Raw genomic sequence first — 17,797 nt, forward strand, 5'->3', positions numbered from 1 at the left:
GCGAGGCCTGATGGGATTGTGGGTTTTATAGTAAGGGCAGGGGAGGGGACTGTGGGCCCCGCCAATTGGCCAGGCGCGAGTCGGGTCTTGTTACACAGGATGTGGTCATCTCTCTGGCGTGCACATCCCTTGATTGTCATTGGTTAGTTTAAAGAAATCCTGGGCGTGGCCAGCAGGGGCCTGGGCTTCCGGGAAGAAGGCACTCTCCTGAGCACATGGTGGCCGCCCCAAAAATGGAGGACCCAGGGCACTTATACATGTTTTGTTAGGTTTATACCTAAGTAACTCATTTTGGGGGACACTAAAATATATGGTGCTTTCAATATCAAATTCTACTTGTTCTCTGATTATATACAGAAAAAAATTAACTTTTGTATATTAACTTTGTGTCCTGCAACTTGCTATTATTTATAATCCAGGAATATTCTAGTTGATTTTTTAGGATGTTCTATATAGACAATTATATAGAAAGAAAACTGTGAACAAAGACAGTGTTATTTCTTCCTTTCCAATTAGCAATGGTGGGCCCGGCCAGTGTGGTTCAGTGGTTGAGAATCAACCCATGAACCAGGAGGTCCCAGTTCCATTCTCAATCAGGGCGCATGCCTGGGTTTCAGGCTCCATTCCCAGTAGGGAGCATCCAGGAGGCAGTCAATTGATGATGCTCTTTCTTCCCTCTCCCTTCCTCTCTGAAATCAATGAAAAGATTAAAAAAAAAAAAAGAAGAAGCAGAAGAGCAATGGGGGGGACATCCTTGCCTTATTCCTGATCTTAGTGGGAAAGCTTCTAGTTTCTCATTAAATACAATGTTAGCTGTATGTTTTTTGTAAATGTTCTTTATCAAGTTGAGGAAGTTCCCCCCTCTATTTCTCATTCACTGAGATTTGTGTGAATGGGTGCTGGATTTTGTTAAATGTTTTTTCTGCACCTATTGATATGATCAAGTAATTTTTCACCTTTAGACTGTTAATGTGATGAGTTACATTAACTTATTTTCAGATGCTAACCAACCTTGCCTACCTGTGATAAATTCCACTTGGTCATAGTAAATGATTCTTTTTATACATTGTCGGATTCAACTGGCTAATACTTTGTTGAGGTTTTTTTAATGTTCATGATATTGATCTGTAGTTTTCTTCTGTCACAAGAGTAATGCTGGTTTCATAGAATGATATGGAAATATTCCCTCTGCTTCTGTCTTCTGGAAGAGATTATAGGGGTATGGTATAATTTATTCTTTGTTTGGGAGAAGTCACCAATGAACCCATCTGGGCATTGTGCTTTCTGTTTTAAAGATAACTGATTCCATTTCTTTTATATCTATATAGATAGATACAGACATAGGCTACTTATATTCAGATTGTCTATTTCTTCTTGTGATTTTCAAGGAAGTGACCCATTTCATCTAGGTTATCAAATTTGTGGGCATAGGGCTGTTCATAATATTCCTTTATTATCCTTTTAACATCCATTGAATCTGTAGTGATGTCCTCTCTTTCATATCTGATATTAGCAATTTGTTCCTTCTCTCTTTTAGCCTTCCTAGAGACTGTTTATTGATCTTATCAAAGAACCATGGTTTGAATTTGTTTTTTCTCTATTCGTTTCCTATTTTCAATTTATTTCTGCTCTAATTCTTATTATTTATTTTCTTCTGCCTACTTGACTTTATTTGTTCTTTTTCTCGTTTCCTCAAACAGAAACTTAAATGACTGATTTTTAGAACTTTATTTTCTAATATATGAATTGGATGCTATAAATTTCCTTCTAAGCACTGCTTTAATTGTATCCCACAAATGTTGTTATATTTCCATTTTCATTTAGTTCGAAACATTTTTTCCATCCCTCTTGAGATTTCTTCTTTGACCCATGTGCGTTCTAGAAGTATGCCTTTTAACCTCCAAGTATTTGAGAATTTTCCAACTATTTTTCTGTTATTGATTTCTAGTTTAATTCCACCATGGCCTGAGAGCAGATGTTCTTTTAAATTCGATAAGGGGTGTTTTATGACCCAGAAAGAGGTCTATATTGGTGAATGAATGGTCCATGTGAGATTGAGAAGAATGTGTAATCTGTAGTCTACAGATGTCAATTATATCTAGTTGACTGAAAGTGCTGTTGAGTTCAACTATGTCCTTACTGATTTTCTGCCTGCTGGATCTGTCTAAATTCTGAGAGGACTGTTAGTCTCTAATAATAGTAGATTCCCCTATTTCTACATTAAGGATTGTTATGCCTTCTTGGAGTATTGACCCCTTTATCATATATAATGCCCTCTTTATCCCTAATAACTTTCCTTGCTCACAAATCTGCTATCTGAAATTAATATACCCATTTCCACTTTCTTTTGATTAGTGCTAGCATGTATCTTCCTCTGTTCCTTTATGTTTAATCTGTACGTTTGAAAAGTAGGTTTCTTGTAGACAAAATATGGTGAGGTCTAGTTTTTTAATCCTCCCTGATAATATGTGTTTTAATTTATATATTTAGTCTACTGAGATGATTATTGATATAGCTGGATTAACACCTACCATATTTGCTACCATACTGTTTTCTGCTTGTTGTTCCTATTTTTGTCTTCCACATTTTTTCTGCCTTTTGTGGACTTTGCTTTTTGCATCTTTTTAAAAAGTATTTTTATTGATTTTTAAAGAGAAAGGAAGGGAGTGGGAGAAACATCAATCGACTACCTCCTGCAGAGCCTTCAGGGGATCGAGTCCACTCCCTGGGAATGTGCCCTGACCAGGAATCTAACTGGCAACCTTTCCGTGTATGGGATGATGCCTAATCAACTGAGCCACACCAGCTAGGGCTTCTGTGATTTCAATTGAGCATTTTGTGATTCAATTTTCTCCACTCTCTTAACATATCAATTATACTTTTTGGGGGGGTTGTCCTAGAGTTTGTAATACCCAATTACAAGTAATTGAAATCCACTTTCAAATAACACTATACTGCTACTTAGGTATTGCAAAGTACCTTGTAAGTACAAAATATTCCTAATTCTTCCTTTCCATCACTTATATCATTGCTTTCATTCATTTCACGTAAACATATGTATATATATGCATACACATACATACATACAATCAAATACATTGCTACTATCATTCTGAACTGTCTTCTATTAGAGCAATTAAGAATAAGAATAAGTTTTTATTTTACCTTCACTTATATCTTCTCCAATGCTCTTCTTTTATGTAAATCAGTTTCTGATGTGTAAAATTTTCCTTCTCTTTGATGTACTTCTTTTAACACAGCAATGCAGGTCTACTGGCAATAAATTCCCTCAATTTTTGTTTGTCTGAGAAGTCTTTATTTCTCCTTCACCTTTGAAGTATAATTTCACAGGTTACAGAATTCTACATTGGTGTGTTTTAGTTTTCTCTCAATACTTTAAATATTTTACTCTACTCTCTTTTTGCTTGCATGGTTTTTGAGGAAGTCTACTGTAAGGCGGCATTTTTTCCTATGGCTTTTTCCAGGAATTTTTTCCTTTAATGGATTTTTTAAAGTTTGAATACATTATGTCTAGGTGTAGTTTTGGTTTTTTTTTAGTTTTTGTTTTGTTTTTACATATATCCTGCTTGGTGAGGCTTTCTAGATCTGTGGTTTGGTGTCTAACATTAATCTGGGAATATTCTCAGTCATTATTGACTCAAATAATTGCTTCTCTTCTTTTCTTTCTTCTCCTTTTGGCATTCATATTACATGCACCCTATGTCCTTTGTAGTTGTCCTATGCTTTGGATACTCTGCCCTGATTTTTTTTCCTCTCTGCTTTTCAGTTTTGGAATATTCTATTGTCACATTCATAAGTTCAGGAGTTCTTTCCTGAGCCTTGTCAAGTCCAGCAATGGGCCTGTTAAAGGTATACTTCATTTCTGTTTGTTATTGTTAATCCTCACTCGAGAATATTTTTTTCCATTGCTTCTTAAAAATATATATATTTTTATTGATTTCAGAAAAAAAGGGAGAGGGAGAGATAGAAACATCAATGATGAGAGAATCATTGATCGGCTGCCTCCTGCATGCCCCTTACTGGGGATCGAGCCACAACCCGGCCATGTGCCTTTGACCGGAATCAAACCTGGGACCCTTCAGTCTGCAGGCTGACGCTCTACCCGCTGAGCTAAACCAGCTAGGGCTCCATTGACTTTTTTAGAGTGGAAGGAAGGGAGGAAGATGGGGGTGGGGGGAGAAAGTGAGGAGAGAGAGAGAGAGAAGTTTGTATGTGAGAGACACACACAGATTGGTTGCACCCCACATGCACCCAGGTACATGCCTTTGACCAGAAATCTAAGGCTTGACCTTTGGTGTGAGGGCCAATACTCTAATGCTGAGCAATACTGACCAAGGCCTGTTATACTATTTTGATCTCTAACTTTATGTATTCTTCCTTTCAATTTACACCTCTCTGCTTATAACATCCATCTATTATTGTTTGTATGTTGCCTACTTTTTCCATTAAAATCTTAAACATATTAATACCATTATGATTGTTTTTTTAATTCCTGCTTTAACAATTCCAACATTCCTTCCATACCTGACTCTGATTCTGATTACTGCTTATTCTCTTTAAACTGTATTTTTTGCCTTTCAGTATGCCTTGCAATTTTTTGTTGTTGCTGTTGAAAGGTAGACATGATGCACTGGATAAGGGGAACTGTGGCAAATAGGTCTTTAGTAGTGTAGTGGTATGGTGGGGGAATGGGGCGTTCTATAGTTCTATGATTAGGTCTCAGTCTTTCAGTGAGCCTGTACCTCTCTAGACTGTGAGCTTCACCAATGTTTCAGTCCCCACCTCCCCACTTCCTTTCCATGAAACAGGATAGCTGGGGGAGGTTAGAATTATGTATTTCCCTTCCCCTACATATATGGCAAGAGTGGCTCAAACTGGGTTTTTCCCTTCCTCCAAGTAGAAGGCTAGAGCTGGCTGGTATTGAGTATTTTCCTTTCCCGACTTAGTTTAGGCTATAAGTTTCTCCTGAAGACGCACCTTGTTAAGAAAAGCAGAATGCTTGGATGTATTTCAAAATAGTTATTCTCCCAGCTCTGCAACTAGAAGCTTAAGGGGATTTTTCTCTGATATTAACAGTGAGTACCTGCTAGAGCTCCTTAAGGTAAAACCCACAAAAGTGTGTGGGGTGGGGGTAGGAAGCCCTATTGGATTCTCTTGCAGTTTTTAACTCTCAGAGTTATCTACACTGAGTCTCAGATTCATCAGTTACAGTTCCTTCAGAGGTTTCTACTCTGGTAAATTGTTATTCTCTGCCTATCTGTCTCTCCAATTTGGGGGGCAGCAGTTTACCCTGTGTCGTCACTTCTATGAAGAATCTAAGAAGAGTGTTTTCTTTAGTTTGTTCAGCTTTTTACTTGTTGTTAAAACAAAGTGGCAAATCTTAAGCTCCTTCTTACCAAAAGAAGAGATTCTGGGTTTTGAGATACATTTTTAATTAATGGTTGTTATGAATGCTTTATATATTAAAACTATCTATATATCTATATATATATACATAAGCCCAGCAACTGTAACGGCAGAACGACCAGAATGACCAGAACAACTGGTGGCTATGACGCGAACCGCGGGAGCCAACCAGCCTGATCTGGGCCCTGATCACCACCCACCCTCAGGCCAACTCCCTCGATCAGCCCCCAACACCCCGATTGAGGGCGGGGCTGGTTGGCCAACCACCCACAGCCCCTCCCCCGCACCAGCCCAGCCCAATGGGCCCCCAGTGGGGCAGGCTGGCTGGACCCCACTCGTGCATGAATTCATGCACTGGGCCTCTAGTTAAAAAATTTTTTAAATGCTGGTTTTATAAGCATTTTTTCCAGTTTGTCATTTGTCTTGAAATCTTATTTATATTGTTTTTAGAAACATAGGAATTTTAAATTCTTATATAATCAAGTCTATGAAATTTACCTTTTGGGTTTCTGATTTTATGGCATGCTTTGAAAGGACATTCCATTACCAAGATTACCTTCACCTACTTTTTCTTTTTGTACTTTTACAGCACTTTTAGTTTCTACGCTTACATTTCTTATCCACCAGGAATTACTTTTTCTTTAGTTTTTATTAAATAGCTGGCTCAGCTGTCACAAAATTATTAATAAGTCCACTATGTTCCAATTGATTTAAATTTCCACCTTTATCTTATACTAGATATGTATATTTGAATCTGTTTCTAGACATTACTCTGGCAAAACAAACAAACCAAAAAATGTGGTTATACAAATAGCCTCTGAAGGGAACTGGATAACTGAAGACAGGCAATAAAAGACAACAAACTTCATTGTTTACCCTTTTATTTATTTATTTATTTATTTATTTATTTTTTGATTCTAACATTCTTTTTGATTCTTTACTTTTTTTTTTTTTAAATTAAATCTTTATTGTTCAGATTATTACATTTGTTCCTCATTTTTTCCCCCCATAACTCCCCTCCTCCCAGCTCCCGCCCCACCCTCCGCCCTCACTCCCCACCCACTGTCCTCTTCCATAGGTGCACGATTTTTGTCCAGTCTCTTCCCGCATCTCCCACACCCCGTTCCCCCCCAAGAATAGTCAGTCCATTCCCTTTCTATGTCCCTGATTCTATTATGATCACCAGATTATTTATTCACTTGATTCTTAGATTCACTTGTTGATAGGTGCATATTTGTTGTTCATAATTTGTATCTTTACCTTTTTTTTTCTTCTTCCTCTTCTTAAAGGATACCTTTCAGCATTTCATATAATACTGGTTTGGTGGTGATGAACTCCTTTAGCTTTTCCTTATCTGTGAAGCTCTTTATCTGACCTTCCGTTCTGAATGATAGCTTTGCTGGATAAAGTAATCTTGGTTGTAGGTTCTTGGTATTCATCACTTTGAATATTTCTTGCCATTCCCTTCTGGCCTGCAAAGTTTCTGTTGAGAAATCAGCTGACAGTCATATGGGTATTCCCTTGTAGGTAACTGGGTTTCTTTCTCTTGCTGCTTTTAAGATTCTCTCTTTGTCTTTTGCTCTTGGCATTTTAATTATGATGTGTCTTGGTGTGGTCCTCTTTGGATTCCTTTTGTTTGGGTTCTCTGCGCTTCCTGGACCTGTAGGTCTATTTCTTTCACCAGGTGGGGGAAGTTTTCTGTCATTATTTCTTTAAATAGGTTTTCAATATCTTGCTCTCTCTCATCCTCTGGCACCCCTATAATTCTGATGTTGGTGCGCTTGAAGCTGTCCCAGAGGCTCCTTACACTATCTTCATATTTTCGGATTCTTTTTTCATTTTGCTTTTCCAGTTGGGTGTTTTTTGCTTCTTCGCTTTTCGAATCTTTGACTTGATTCTTGCGCTCCTCTGGTCTGCTGTTGGGTGTCTGTATAATATTCTTTATTTCAGTCAGTGTATGCTTAATTTCTAGTTGGTTCTTTATCACAACATCGAGGGTCTCATTAGATTTCTTGAGGATCTCACTACATTTATCGGCGGTCTCACCAGTCTTTTCGAGGGCCTTACTAAGTTTATCGGCAGCTTCTAGACAGTTCTTAAGAGACCTTAAAAGTGTGGTTCTGAACTCAATATCCTCCATTGACAGTTTTGTCCTGTTTCTTTGTCTCCGCATTTTTTATGCTTTCTTGGTGCACCCCCTAGTGGTCTTTGTCCGCAGTCTTGTTGCCTTTAAGCCTTGATTGATGTCGGCAATACCGGGGTGATTTGACCTCCAGGCTAAGTGGCTATGAGAGTCTGCTGTGTCTGTGTAGTGGGAGGGCTTCTGTGCTGGATCTCTAGGGCGGTGCTAATCTAGCGTTTGTCTGAGGCTATCCGGCAAATGGTTCTGTACAGGGCTTGGGCGGGGCGGGTCCCCGGGGATCTACAGGGCGGGCGGAACAAGCAGTTATGGCGACTCTCAGTTCCTTCCCCAGGGGCTCTGCCTCTCAGAGCCCCAGCAATGGTTGCAAACCTCGGAGAGAAAGCTGCCTTCGAGTTCCGACCGAAGCCAGACAGTCCCGTTTCTCCCGTTTGAGTCTCGGTCCCCAGAGACTCGCCCGGATCTGGAGCTCAGAGTCTGAAACTCCCTCCCGCTTGAAAACAACAACCGCGCCCTCCGCCGCCAGCCCGCTCCGCGCGCGCACTCCGCACCTGAGTATTTCACTTCAGCACTGCGCCTCCTCTGAGTCTGGGTATGATATTCTCTTTCCTCCTAGTTGTAGAATTTCCACTCAGCCAGCCTTCCCGTGGTTCTGGGTGATGTCCGTTCTGTCTTTTAGTTATATCTCTGAAGTGGTTGTTTGAGGCAGCGATCTCCGGCGTTAACCTATGCCGCCATCTTGGTTTTCTCCCATTGTTTACCCTTTTAAATTTTATTCCATGTGCTTTGAATTAGCACTCAAAATCATAAAATTGCAGCTTTCTGTAAATTATACTGTAACCCCATAAGAATAATACCTGAATTATAAATCTACCTAAATTTTAAAACTGGGAACTAATCTGGTCTATTTTAAATGGATAGTGCAAATGTTTCAAATATGTCTCGAACTACATATTTCTACCATTTAATATAATCAAACACAAAACCATTTTTTACCCTAGAGGGAGAAAAACTTTTAATTGTTGCAAGTAAAGCTACTACCTCATATATGTAAGAACCTCAGATATGCTTGATTCCTTACTCTGTGTGTTCCACAGACCCAGCCATCACAGGTGAATTCTGCTTTCTTCATTGTTGGCTAATAGCTATATTTTTCTATTAATATCTGTAGTAAAATACTTAAGTCAGAATTTAATCTTTCTATTTTCTGCAATCTGATTATTATATTTTCTAAACTATTCTATATAAAAGCTTAATAAGCTAAGTGTCCGGTCATCTGTTCAACCAATCAAAGTGTAATATGCTAATGATATGCTAAGGCTGCTCAACCATTGGCTATGGCATGCACTGACCACCAGGGAGGAAGCAGTTGACCAGTCACTATGACGTGCACTGACTACCAGGAGGCAAATGCCCCGACCAGTAAGTTAGCTTGCTGCTGGGGTCCGGCCAATCGGGATTGAGCGAGATGGGTTGGACGTGGCCTGGAACCCTCTAGCAGTCCCTCCCCAGCTGGCCAACCTCCCGCATCCCTCCCCGGCACCAATCATGCACTGGTGGGGTCTCTCGGCCTGGCCTGTATCCTCTCGCAATCTAAGACCCCTTGGAGGATGTCGGAAAGCTGGTTTTGGTCCCATCCCGCAGGCTAGGCCAAGGGACTCCACTGGTGCACGAATTTGTGCACCGGGCCCTCTAGTTTCTTTTATAATTTGATTTCAATGTCAGATGCCAAATGTGACCTCTGTGGTAACCATAATACCATAATGCTGACTGGCTAAGACAGAAGATATATTCATCTGGCAGCAGGTGTAAAAAGAACAGGTTTTGTCTTGTAAGTCATTCTTTTTAAGATTGCCTTCCTCACACTAGTTTCTAAACAACTATTAAAGGTAAACTCATTTAGTAATTTTAGCCTTTTTCCAATAAAAATACTTTCAAGCACTTGAAAATACTCCTCCAATAAAAATGGGAAGGTGACCCAGTATCTAGTCTCATTAGCATACTCATTAATAATTACATAGTTTAGATACTATCTCTGTGCCCTGTAATTCTGCTCTCACTACCTACTCACCTAGGTACTTTCACACTCTTTTCTTTTCCTAATAAATGAACTCCTTTAACATGTAGAAGATGCATATTCCACATACTCCCCCAGGAACAGTGTTAAGTGAAGATGTAAAAAAGAGAGCAATTCTCTTAATACAGTCTACTTACTTTAGGTTTTAAAACCCTTGGCATTTGATGTACATAACATTATTATCCCCATTTAACAGGAGACAGATTGATACTGGTAGTAGAAATACGTCTCCTCTTGCCCTAAATATGCTTGCTACCTCCCACCATGATTCAACTCAATACCAAACGAAAATCATCTTTGCAGAACACAATGAAGAAAGCACTTCATAGCACAACAAATGAATACCAGTGGTATATGATGTTTAGTGTTTCAACAAATAATTTTTACCTTGAATACAGGAAATGATCTCAAGTATGCCAATGAGACCACACTTTAAAAGCTTCTGGGCAGCAAGTAATGTATTTCCCTTTGTTCCATTGTCTCTAGAGCCTAGCCTTGCACCATGAAGCACTTACTTAATGGCCACCTACTAGTAGATCTCAATTATCCAAAGCACAGCCCCAAAATACAAAGATTAGAAACGCCCACTACTAAAATCTAAGTACTTTTCATGAGAGGTTCCTCCTCAGATGAAGTTACTCTTAGTTTAGACCAACAATACTCAACCATATCAGACTTGATTTCCCCTTTCCAAAAAGTATTTTCCAACTTCTGCTTTGTCACCCCGACATGAAATAGCAATATTCCTACAGACAACTTCAAACAAATCCATAAAGCCTAAATAAAATATAAATGGAAGAGGGAAATGAAAATAATTTATAATAAGATAATATGTATTCCAATGTTAATCCTGAAACAAAACTGAACTAGAAGACATAAATGTAATTAGTAGCTACACGTGACAGCTACAAATGCAAAGTTGTTTGTGATGCAATTTTTCAAAACTGTCAACTCTTGGTCAAGTTGAGAAGAAAATAAATCTTCCTTTCACACATGAGTTGCATGTGGAAATAAACAATGGAAAGTTCAGTCTCAGTTAAAACCAGGAGTTTACTAGTATATGTAAAATGGAGGTTCTAGGTTCACATAATTACAAATAGTACACAGATGTCAGGCAGGATATTCCTAAACCATGCAGAACATTGTGACATTCTTTGTTCAGGATAGCTCACACACTGCAAAAAACTATAGCATCCCTGAACCCTACCCACTAAATGCTATTGATTAGCCCCTGTCATCCCAACAATAACAAAAAATGTCTCCCAACTGGACCCACTGCCTTGACACAATTCACCTATCAGAGTATAATGTAAACAACGCATAGGAAGCATGGACTACAGTTCCAGTTCTGTTTCCTCTGAGCTATGAGGTCACTGGCAGTGAGTTATCTAAACCTCAGTTCCCAATGTATCAAACGGGAATAAACACTACCTAGGCTTTTTGGGGTGTAGAGGCCGACTCAACAACATAACAATTTGGGTGTAGGTGGATTCCAACACATGGCATACTGAGATGTGAATAAGAGGGCTATTCCAGATTGAGAGCAGCAAAAGGTAACATGAATGTGGAGGAGGCTGAAGATATAATGAGCATACAAAATGAAATTGAACACACAGTAACCCAGGGACATTTCAGAGAGCAGCCAGCAATCCTAAATATCTCACCAACCCCTAAAGGCATTACTATATTACAACGCAATGAAATAATTTATATTCAGAATGATGACCCCCAAATTAAGAAGATAAGAAAGACTTAGATCTTTAAGAGACTTACACTATACATGGCTGAAATTTTGTCAAGTTGTGACACTTCAGAGAGTAACTAATATTATTCAAACTTTTATTGGGCGATTACCCTATTCTACACACTGGGAAAACACGAAAATACCTAATATACCATACCTGTCCTCAGACATTTTACCATCCAGTAGATTAGACATCAGTAAAATATAGCCATAATATAAAGCAGATTGGCACAGGCATTAAATAGAAATTCAAGTAATAAATTATGGGAGCCTAGGAAAAATATGAATAATTCTTACTGAGGAAAATCAAGGCCATCTTCACAGCATAGGACACTGGAAAAACAAAACAAAACAAGGATTCTGACAGAGAATGGGGAGAAAATCAATAAAGAAAAAAAAAGTCACTGAGCATGAAAATACAAGTTGGCTCCGAGAAGAGAGCTAGGGAAGGGTATATTAGGGGTTGAGAAGACAGTAAGATTAAAGCTATAAAAAAATTTCAGGACCGTTCATGGAGAAATTTGAATGCCATTCAAATGATTTTGTGTTTTTATTGCACAAGATTTTTCAGAAAACTGGTGTTTATGTGGCACACGTGATCCCCAAATAATGCTAATGGCCAAAAATAAGATTCTGAACAAATACAAATTTTCATTAACAAGACCCCTCAAATTAAAATACATTCTTAATATGAATAAACAAAAAGAACCCAACGTAACAGTATAAAACAGCTTCTGAGCTCATTTCTTAAATAATCAAAATATTACTAAATCTATTGAACCCCTGGGAATTTAAGAGAACTCAGGATAATCTTAATCTTATGTGTCTTTGATTTTCTTCCAAGCAAGTTTGAGAACTTCCTAAACATGTTATTTAGCACTGCCTCATGTCACCCCTAAAAGGCAAGAGGTAGGCTACAGTATTATTAGCTTCTTTTTACTATGGGGAAACTAAGGAACAAAAAGAGTAAATTACAGTATGGCCACAAAATAAGCTATTATATTTTCTTGGACTTTAATTAAAGACTCGAGACTCACATATCATCCATTATTCTTTGTACCATCTAAATATTAGAATTATCTTTCCCTATCTTGGCTGAGAATAATAATAATAATAAAGACACGACTAAACTTTTAGGTCATTTTCTCAATTTGGTTCTGCCACCAAAAAAGTTTTAAAATTCTACCTCCTGAATTATGCTACCTGCGAGAACTGCGAGGTGTACCCAGTAAGCCAGCCACGCCCCAATAACAGACAGCTGGAAATAGCAGAACAGGTCAGGAGTCCCAGCTTCTACTTGGAATGTCTGGCAGGCTCACACGTGTGTCTGCAAAGCAGGCTTTGCAGATCTGGGGATGGAAAGGTGCCCTAAGAGGCACTGCAGAGCGTCATCAAAACTACACCCACGGCTGCAAACACGAAATCCAATGCTTTCCTCCTCGGCCCCTCCCCCTGCATTGCGCCACGCACTGCACGAGGATCCTGGAACACCCCAGGGCCAGAGCAGGTATCCGCCCTACTTTTCCCTTAAAACGCAGCCCTTTAAAGCTGCCCAGGGCGCCGGGACTCAGGGAACAGGGAGGACACCGGATGTAGCTAAACACGCCTCGACATCTTGCCTCTCCAGAATCCACGGCCTGGTCCAGGCGAGTCAATGTCACGCGGAGTTCCTGCTCCTTACGACTTTGTTTTTTCACACACGCGCTGACACCCCTACCTGCAGGCCCCCGTCCTCAGCCCCCCGCCACGACTCGCCTCCACGCCGGGTAGACGTCCCAGGGACTAGAGGAGGAAGAGGGGGATGAGAGCGCAGGGTCCCGGCCGCGAGACCGCTCACCTCGGGCCGGGGTCCCCCTCGCCCACCCACTCACCCACCCAAACCTCCGGCCCGGCCGCCCAGACCTGGCCTCCGCCAACGCGCCGCCGCCGCCGCCGCCGCCTATCAGCGGAGCGCAGGGGCGGGGCCGGTGGCTCCGCCGCGGATCGGCCGGCGGGCGGGGACGGGCGAGGGATCGACCGCCTTGCGACTCGGGCCGCCGCGCGCGCACCACACACACACACACACACACACACACACACACACACATACACACACCGGCCCAGCTCCCGAGGGCACCAGCGCGGCCCCGGGAAGCGCGAGGAGCCGGCGAGCGCGCGGCCTGCCGTGGGCCGCCCGGTCCGCTCCGCTCGGCGCCCACCGCCCTGGAGGTGGGGTCCTGGCCTCCGGGAAGATGGTGTCCTGGATGATCTCCCGAGCCGTGGTGTAAGTGCTGCTCACGGCGCCCCGTGGCCCACGCCAGGCCCGCGGGAGGTGTGGGAGAACCCCGGGGCCCGGAGGGGAAGGGCAGGCCTGGGCCTAGGCGGGCGCGGGCTGGCCCGGCCTCGGCCTGCCCGGGGCTGGGGGTCTCGGCCTCCTCACCCGAGTCCACGTCGCTGCTGGGCTCCCGGCGGCGGCGGCGGTGGCGGTGGCGGCGGCCGGCTCGCGTGCGGCTCGGCGGCCCTGCTCCCGGGGAGCTGGAGGAGCAAGCGCGCAGGGCTGGCGGCGCGCGCTCCGCGCTCCCTCTCCGTCTGCCCGCGCTGCGCGGCACCGCCCTGCGGCCCGGGAGCGGCGCGCCTGGCGGCGGCCCCTACGCAAGCTCCGCAGACGCCGAGCGCGGCCGGCCCCGAGAGCCTCGCAGGATGCGCCGGCGGCACCGCGTCTTTGTATCCCGAGGCGGGCGCGTCGCGGCGTCTGTCTCCGCGGCTGATCGCCGCTCGGTCACGTGGGTAGGAGGAGAGACCGGTCGGAAAACCCTCGACCGCTCCCAGCTCGCCTCCCGGGGAAGGGTCCCCGTCGCCCCGTGATGTACAGTTTTACGCAGAAAGGAGCTCCCGGTCGAATGAATGGGGACACCCGCCTGCTCTCCTAGAATTTGGTGGTTTGGGCGGAAATATTTGCTAAGTGAGAGGCTGTAGGTGCCTGTTGCCTTTGTTCGGATTATCGGTTCATTTTCTTGCGTTCTTATCAAGTGCTACAAGTCCACTTAAAAAAAAAATTTGCTTGAGTTGTGTTTATTCTGTGAAGGTATTCGTTGGACTACAATTTAAACTGATTTCCTCCCATCCTTTCCATTTTACCCCTCTCCTCCTCAAAAAAAAACCAAAAAAAAAGTCACAAGGTAAACAACAATGTTGTAGTTTCAGCCAGGAACCCGCGGATTTATTATTCATGATCTCTGTAGGAGTCCTTATCTCCTGATCTTTATGAAATGTTTTCGTGAGGCGCTGGCTTCTCTGATTAGCGTTAGAATGTGGGAGAAAACATTACCAGATATTTAATTTTGTTTCTCACTAGGGAGAACGCTACATTTTCTTTGGGAGTTGGATTAATAGCTGAGTGGCCGTATTCAACCCGATTTGCAGTAGCATTGAAATTTTGTCAGTTGATTGTCTTAATGCACTTTGCCCTTCCTCGGTACAGTTTCTAGTTTTAAAACTTCACAGCTTCCTGTGTTCATCTGTACAAAACTAAAACTCGAGAAATAAAAGCATATCACAAATTGTTGTCAGGTTGTTTTTTAGCCTTTTTGGATCTCTCTTTGAGTGTCATTTACATAATACAGGCATACCTTTTTCGACCTAGTGATGTCTATCAAGTGTTGTGTCTGCACCCAAAAAATCAAGTGCCCCATTAAGAAACTGTACCTTAAGAAAACAAACAAACAAAAACTCTCTGGGTTCCCTTGATCAGTTCTTTAACTGATTTAAAAGAGAGAAAAAAAGTGGAGCACAATTGATTTCATTTGAATTACTCAAATAATACTTTTGTTTTTTTTATCGTTGACTACGAATATAAATGCCTTTTCTAGATGCTACCTGTAACACAAAGGTTAGTAACACAGTCGATCTTAATGGAACTGACAATTCAGGTGCCCTATACCTGCAGTACAGATCAGAATGTCAAGTCTTATGAGTTACACCCTGTGTTATATCGGATAGACAATGAAGTTATATCTCGGAGAATCAGAAAAAGCAAGGGAGATTACATTTGAGATGGGCCTTAAAGGACAGACTGAATTTAGACAGCCAAAGATTAAACAGAAAAGGATTCCAGATAAAGGCATCACTGTGAGCCAAACCACAGAGGAGGGGAAAGCCCGGATTAGTTACAGAGGACTTGAGGGACTGGGGAGAGGAAAAGCTGGAAATTTAAGCTGGGGCCTGTTTTCAAGGAATTTGAGGAAGAACTGATAGGTTATATTAGGAAGCAATGGCTTTGCTTTGGGAATTTCTCTCCCTTGTTGTATGAGATGGTTGTACAGGAGAGAGACACTGAAGACTTAGAGAACTCCCTAACTGGAGAGAGGGTTAGGCTTGTGTTGCCAGAAGCTACAGAATTTAAATTGTGTGGTAAAAGAAAGGAAGCAAAAACGTGAGAGAGGAAAGATCATAGAAATTTATTTCATGAGCCATTGAACCGTTAGCATATTAGAACGCACACTTGTCAGGTAAGGAAAGCAACATTCTTATATTTTGTCCCTGGGATCCTCAGTTTCTCTATCTATGCACTGAATTTTTTCTTTTTCTCTTGATCAATATTATGAGGACACAAAAAATCAATCGCAGGATCTACCCAAACTTGGAAACCTTTTTTACAGCAGGAGATAGAATTTACTTACATTCTTTCTAACCCAGTGGAACAGCCAGCTGGTCCTGAGCCTAAACAAAAATCAGACAGTTATCGCAACATGAACCTCCGGTGGCATAAGCAAGGAGCCTCCGTGACCAGAGCTCCCTGTGGGCATGAGCACTTTCTCCCCAGACCTTGCGGCAGACCATTGCAGGGAAGAGCACTGGCTTGGAATCAGACCTGGATGCCAGCTAGTAGTTTTGTGGTCCTGGGAAACATACTCAGTCCATCTGAGCTTCAGTGTCCTTGTCTTAAAAAGGTTATCATATTTACCTTTTTAAAACTGTTGTAAAGATTAAATCAGTGCAACTAAAGCACACCAAATGTGGCACCTCACATTTATGGTACATTTAAAACATGATATATAGGTGTGTGTGTGTGTGTGTGTGTGTGTGTAAGAGCAAAGTAAGATAGAAGGAAATATCATTGGGCTATCATTTAGAAACCTGGAATTAATAACTAATGTAGGTTATATTAAACCAGCTGAATGACACTGAGTCAGCCTCTGACTGCTTATAGCCCTCAGTTTCTGTCTCGCTTGAGATAAAGGATCTGATCTGGTAATCTCCAAACTCTTGCATAGCTCTTGCATTCTGTGATGGTGCGAGAGGATTTTTCATTAAAATCAACTTACTTGAACTTTACAGACAAGATTCAAAGGTTAGTTGGCAATTATTAAGGTTATAGTAATCTGAGATTACCAAATAATATTACATTCATACCTAATGCCCGTGCCTTACCTTTTGAAACATGATTGTTACAGATTGAGGGAAATCCCACTTTTCTAACTTTTCTTAATTTGTGGTTAACGTCAGGACTAAAGACAGATTGACTGAATTAAAATATCAGCTCTGCCATTCTTGGCTATAACATACTCCATAGAATTAAATGCATTTGCACATATAATATCCATAATCCAGCATTGTGCACATGGTAGATATTTACTAAGTATTAGTACTTGTTATCAGAGCAAGAACAAATATGTTCCCTGACATTCCCAGCATACTGAACGTTTAAACTTTTCAATTTACATTTTTTAATATTTTTACTGATTTTTAGAGAGAGAGGAAGGAAGAGGAATAGACAGAAACATCGATGAGAGAGAAACATCACAGGGTCAAGCATGTGCCCTGACCAGGAATCCAATCAGTGACCTCTTGATTCCTGAGTCAACGCTCAACTGCTGAACCACACTGGCTGGGCTTTCAATTTACCTTTGTCTTTCAATTTCTTTGTCTAATTAGAATAGGGTAAAAAAAATTTTTATTCAATATTTTTTAAACTGTAAGCATTTTCTGTGTTGCTCTGAAATCTTATTTTTCTATTTGATCTAGGCCAGAATTCATAATTTTCATAGCCATCTATTTTTAATTTTTATTTTTAGATAATTTCTAATATTTCATTATTAAGTAATGCCTCAATAAAGTTATAATGCTAAAATGGACATCATTTATATATACTTTTTCTTTTTATGTATTTCCTTAGGACAGCAGTTCTCAACCTGTGGGCCGCGACCCCTTTGGCGGCCTAACGACCCTTTCACGGGGGTCACCTAAGACCATCCTGCATATCAGATATTTACATTACGATTCATAACAGCAGCAACATTACAGTTATGAAGTAGCAATGAAAATAATTTTATGGTTGGGTCACAACATGAGGAACTGTATTTAAATGGCAAGAAGGTTGAGAACCACTGCCTTAGGGTAAATATCCAAGAGGATTATATCTGAGTCAAAG

General features: G+C 41.4%; 2 protein-coding genes across 3 annotated transcripts in view; one reads left to right on the forward strand and one right to left on the reverse strand.

Moving 5' to 3' along the window:
* Nucleotides 1-14,097, reverse strand: part of JMJD1C (jumonji domain containing 1C) — a 252,566-nt gene extending 238,469 nt beyond the window's left edge. Inside the window, exon 1 of the mRNA XM_036336855.1 lies at nt 13,808-14,097. The gene's annotated coding sequence lies outside the window, so the exon portion shown is untranslated. The remainder of the gene's footprint in view (nt 1-13,807) is intronic.
* The window catches only part of REEP3 (receptor accessory protein 3), an 82,437-nt gene continuing 78,058 nt past the window's right edge, over nt 13,419-17,797 (forward strand). Inside the window, exon 1 of one of the 2 annotated variants that reach the window (XM_036336863.1) lies at nt 13,419-13,651. In XM_036336863.1, coding sequence (XP_036192756.1) covers nt 13,620-13,651 — 32 coding nt within the window. In that variant the 5' untranslated portion in view covers nt 13,419-13,619. The remainder of the gene's footprint in view (nt 13,652-17,797) is intronic. The other variant, XM_036336862.1, reaches the window with a different exon arrangement.

This window comes from Myotis myotis, unplaced genomic scaffold, assembly GCF_014108235.1.
Source record: "Myotis myotis isolate mMyoMyo1 unplaced genomic scaffold, mMyoMyo1.p scaffold_m19_p_15, whole genome shotgun sequence".
Lineage (NCBI taxonomy): Eukaryota > Metazoa > Chordata > Mammalia > Chiroptera > Vespertilionidae > Myotis > Myotis myotis.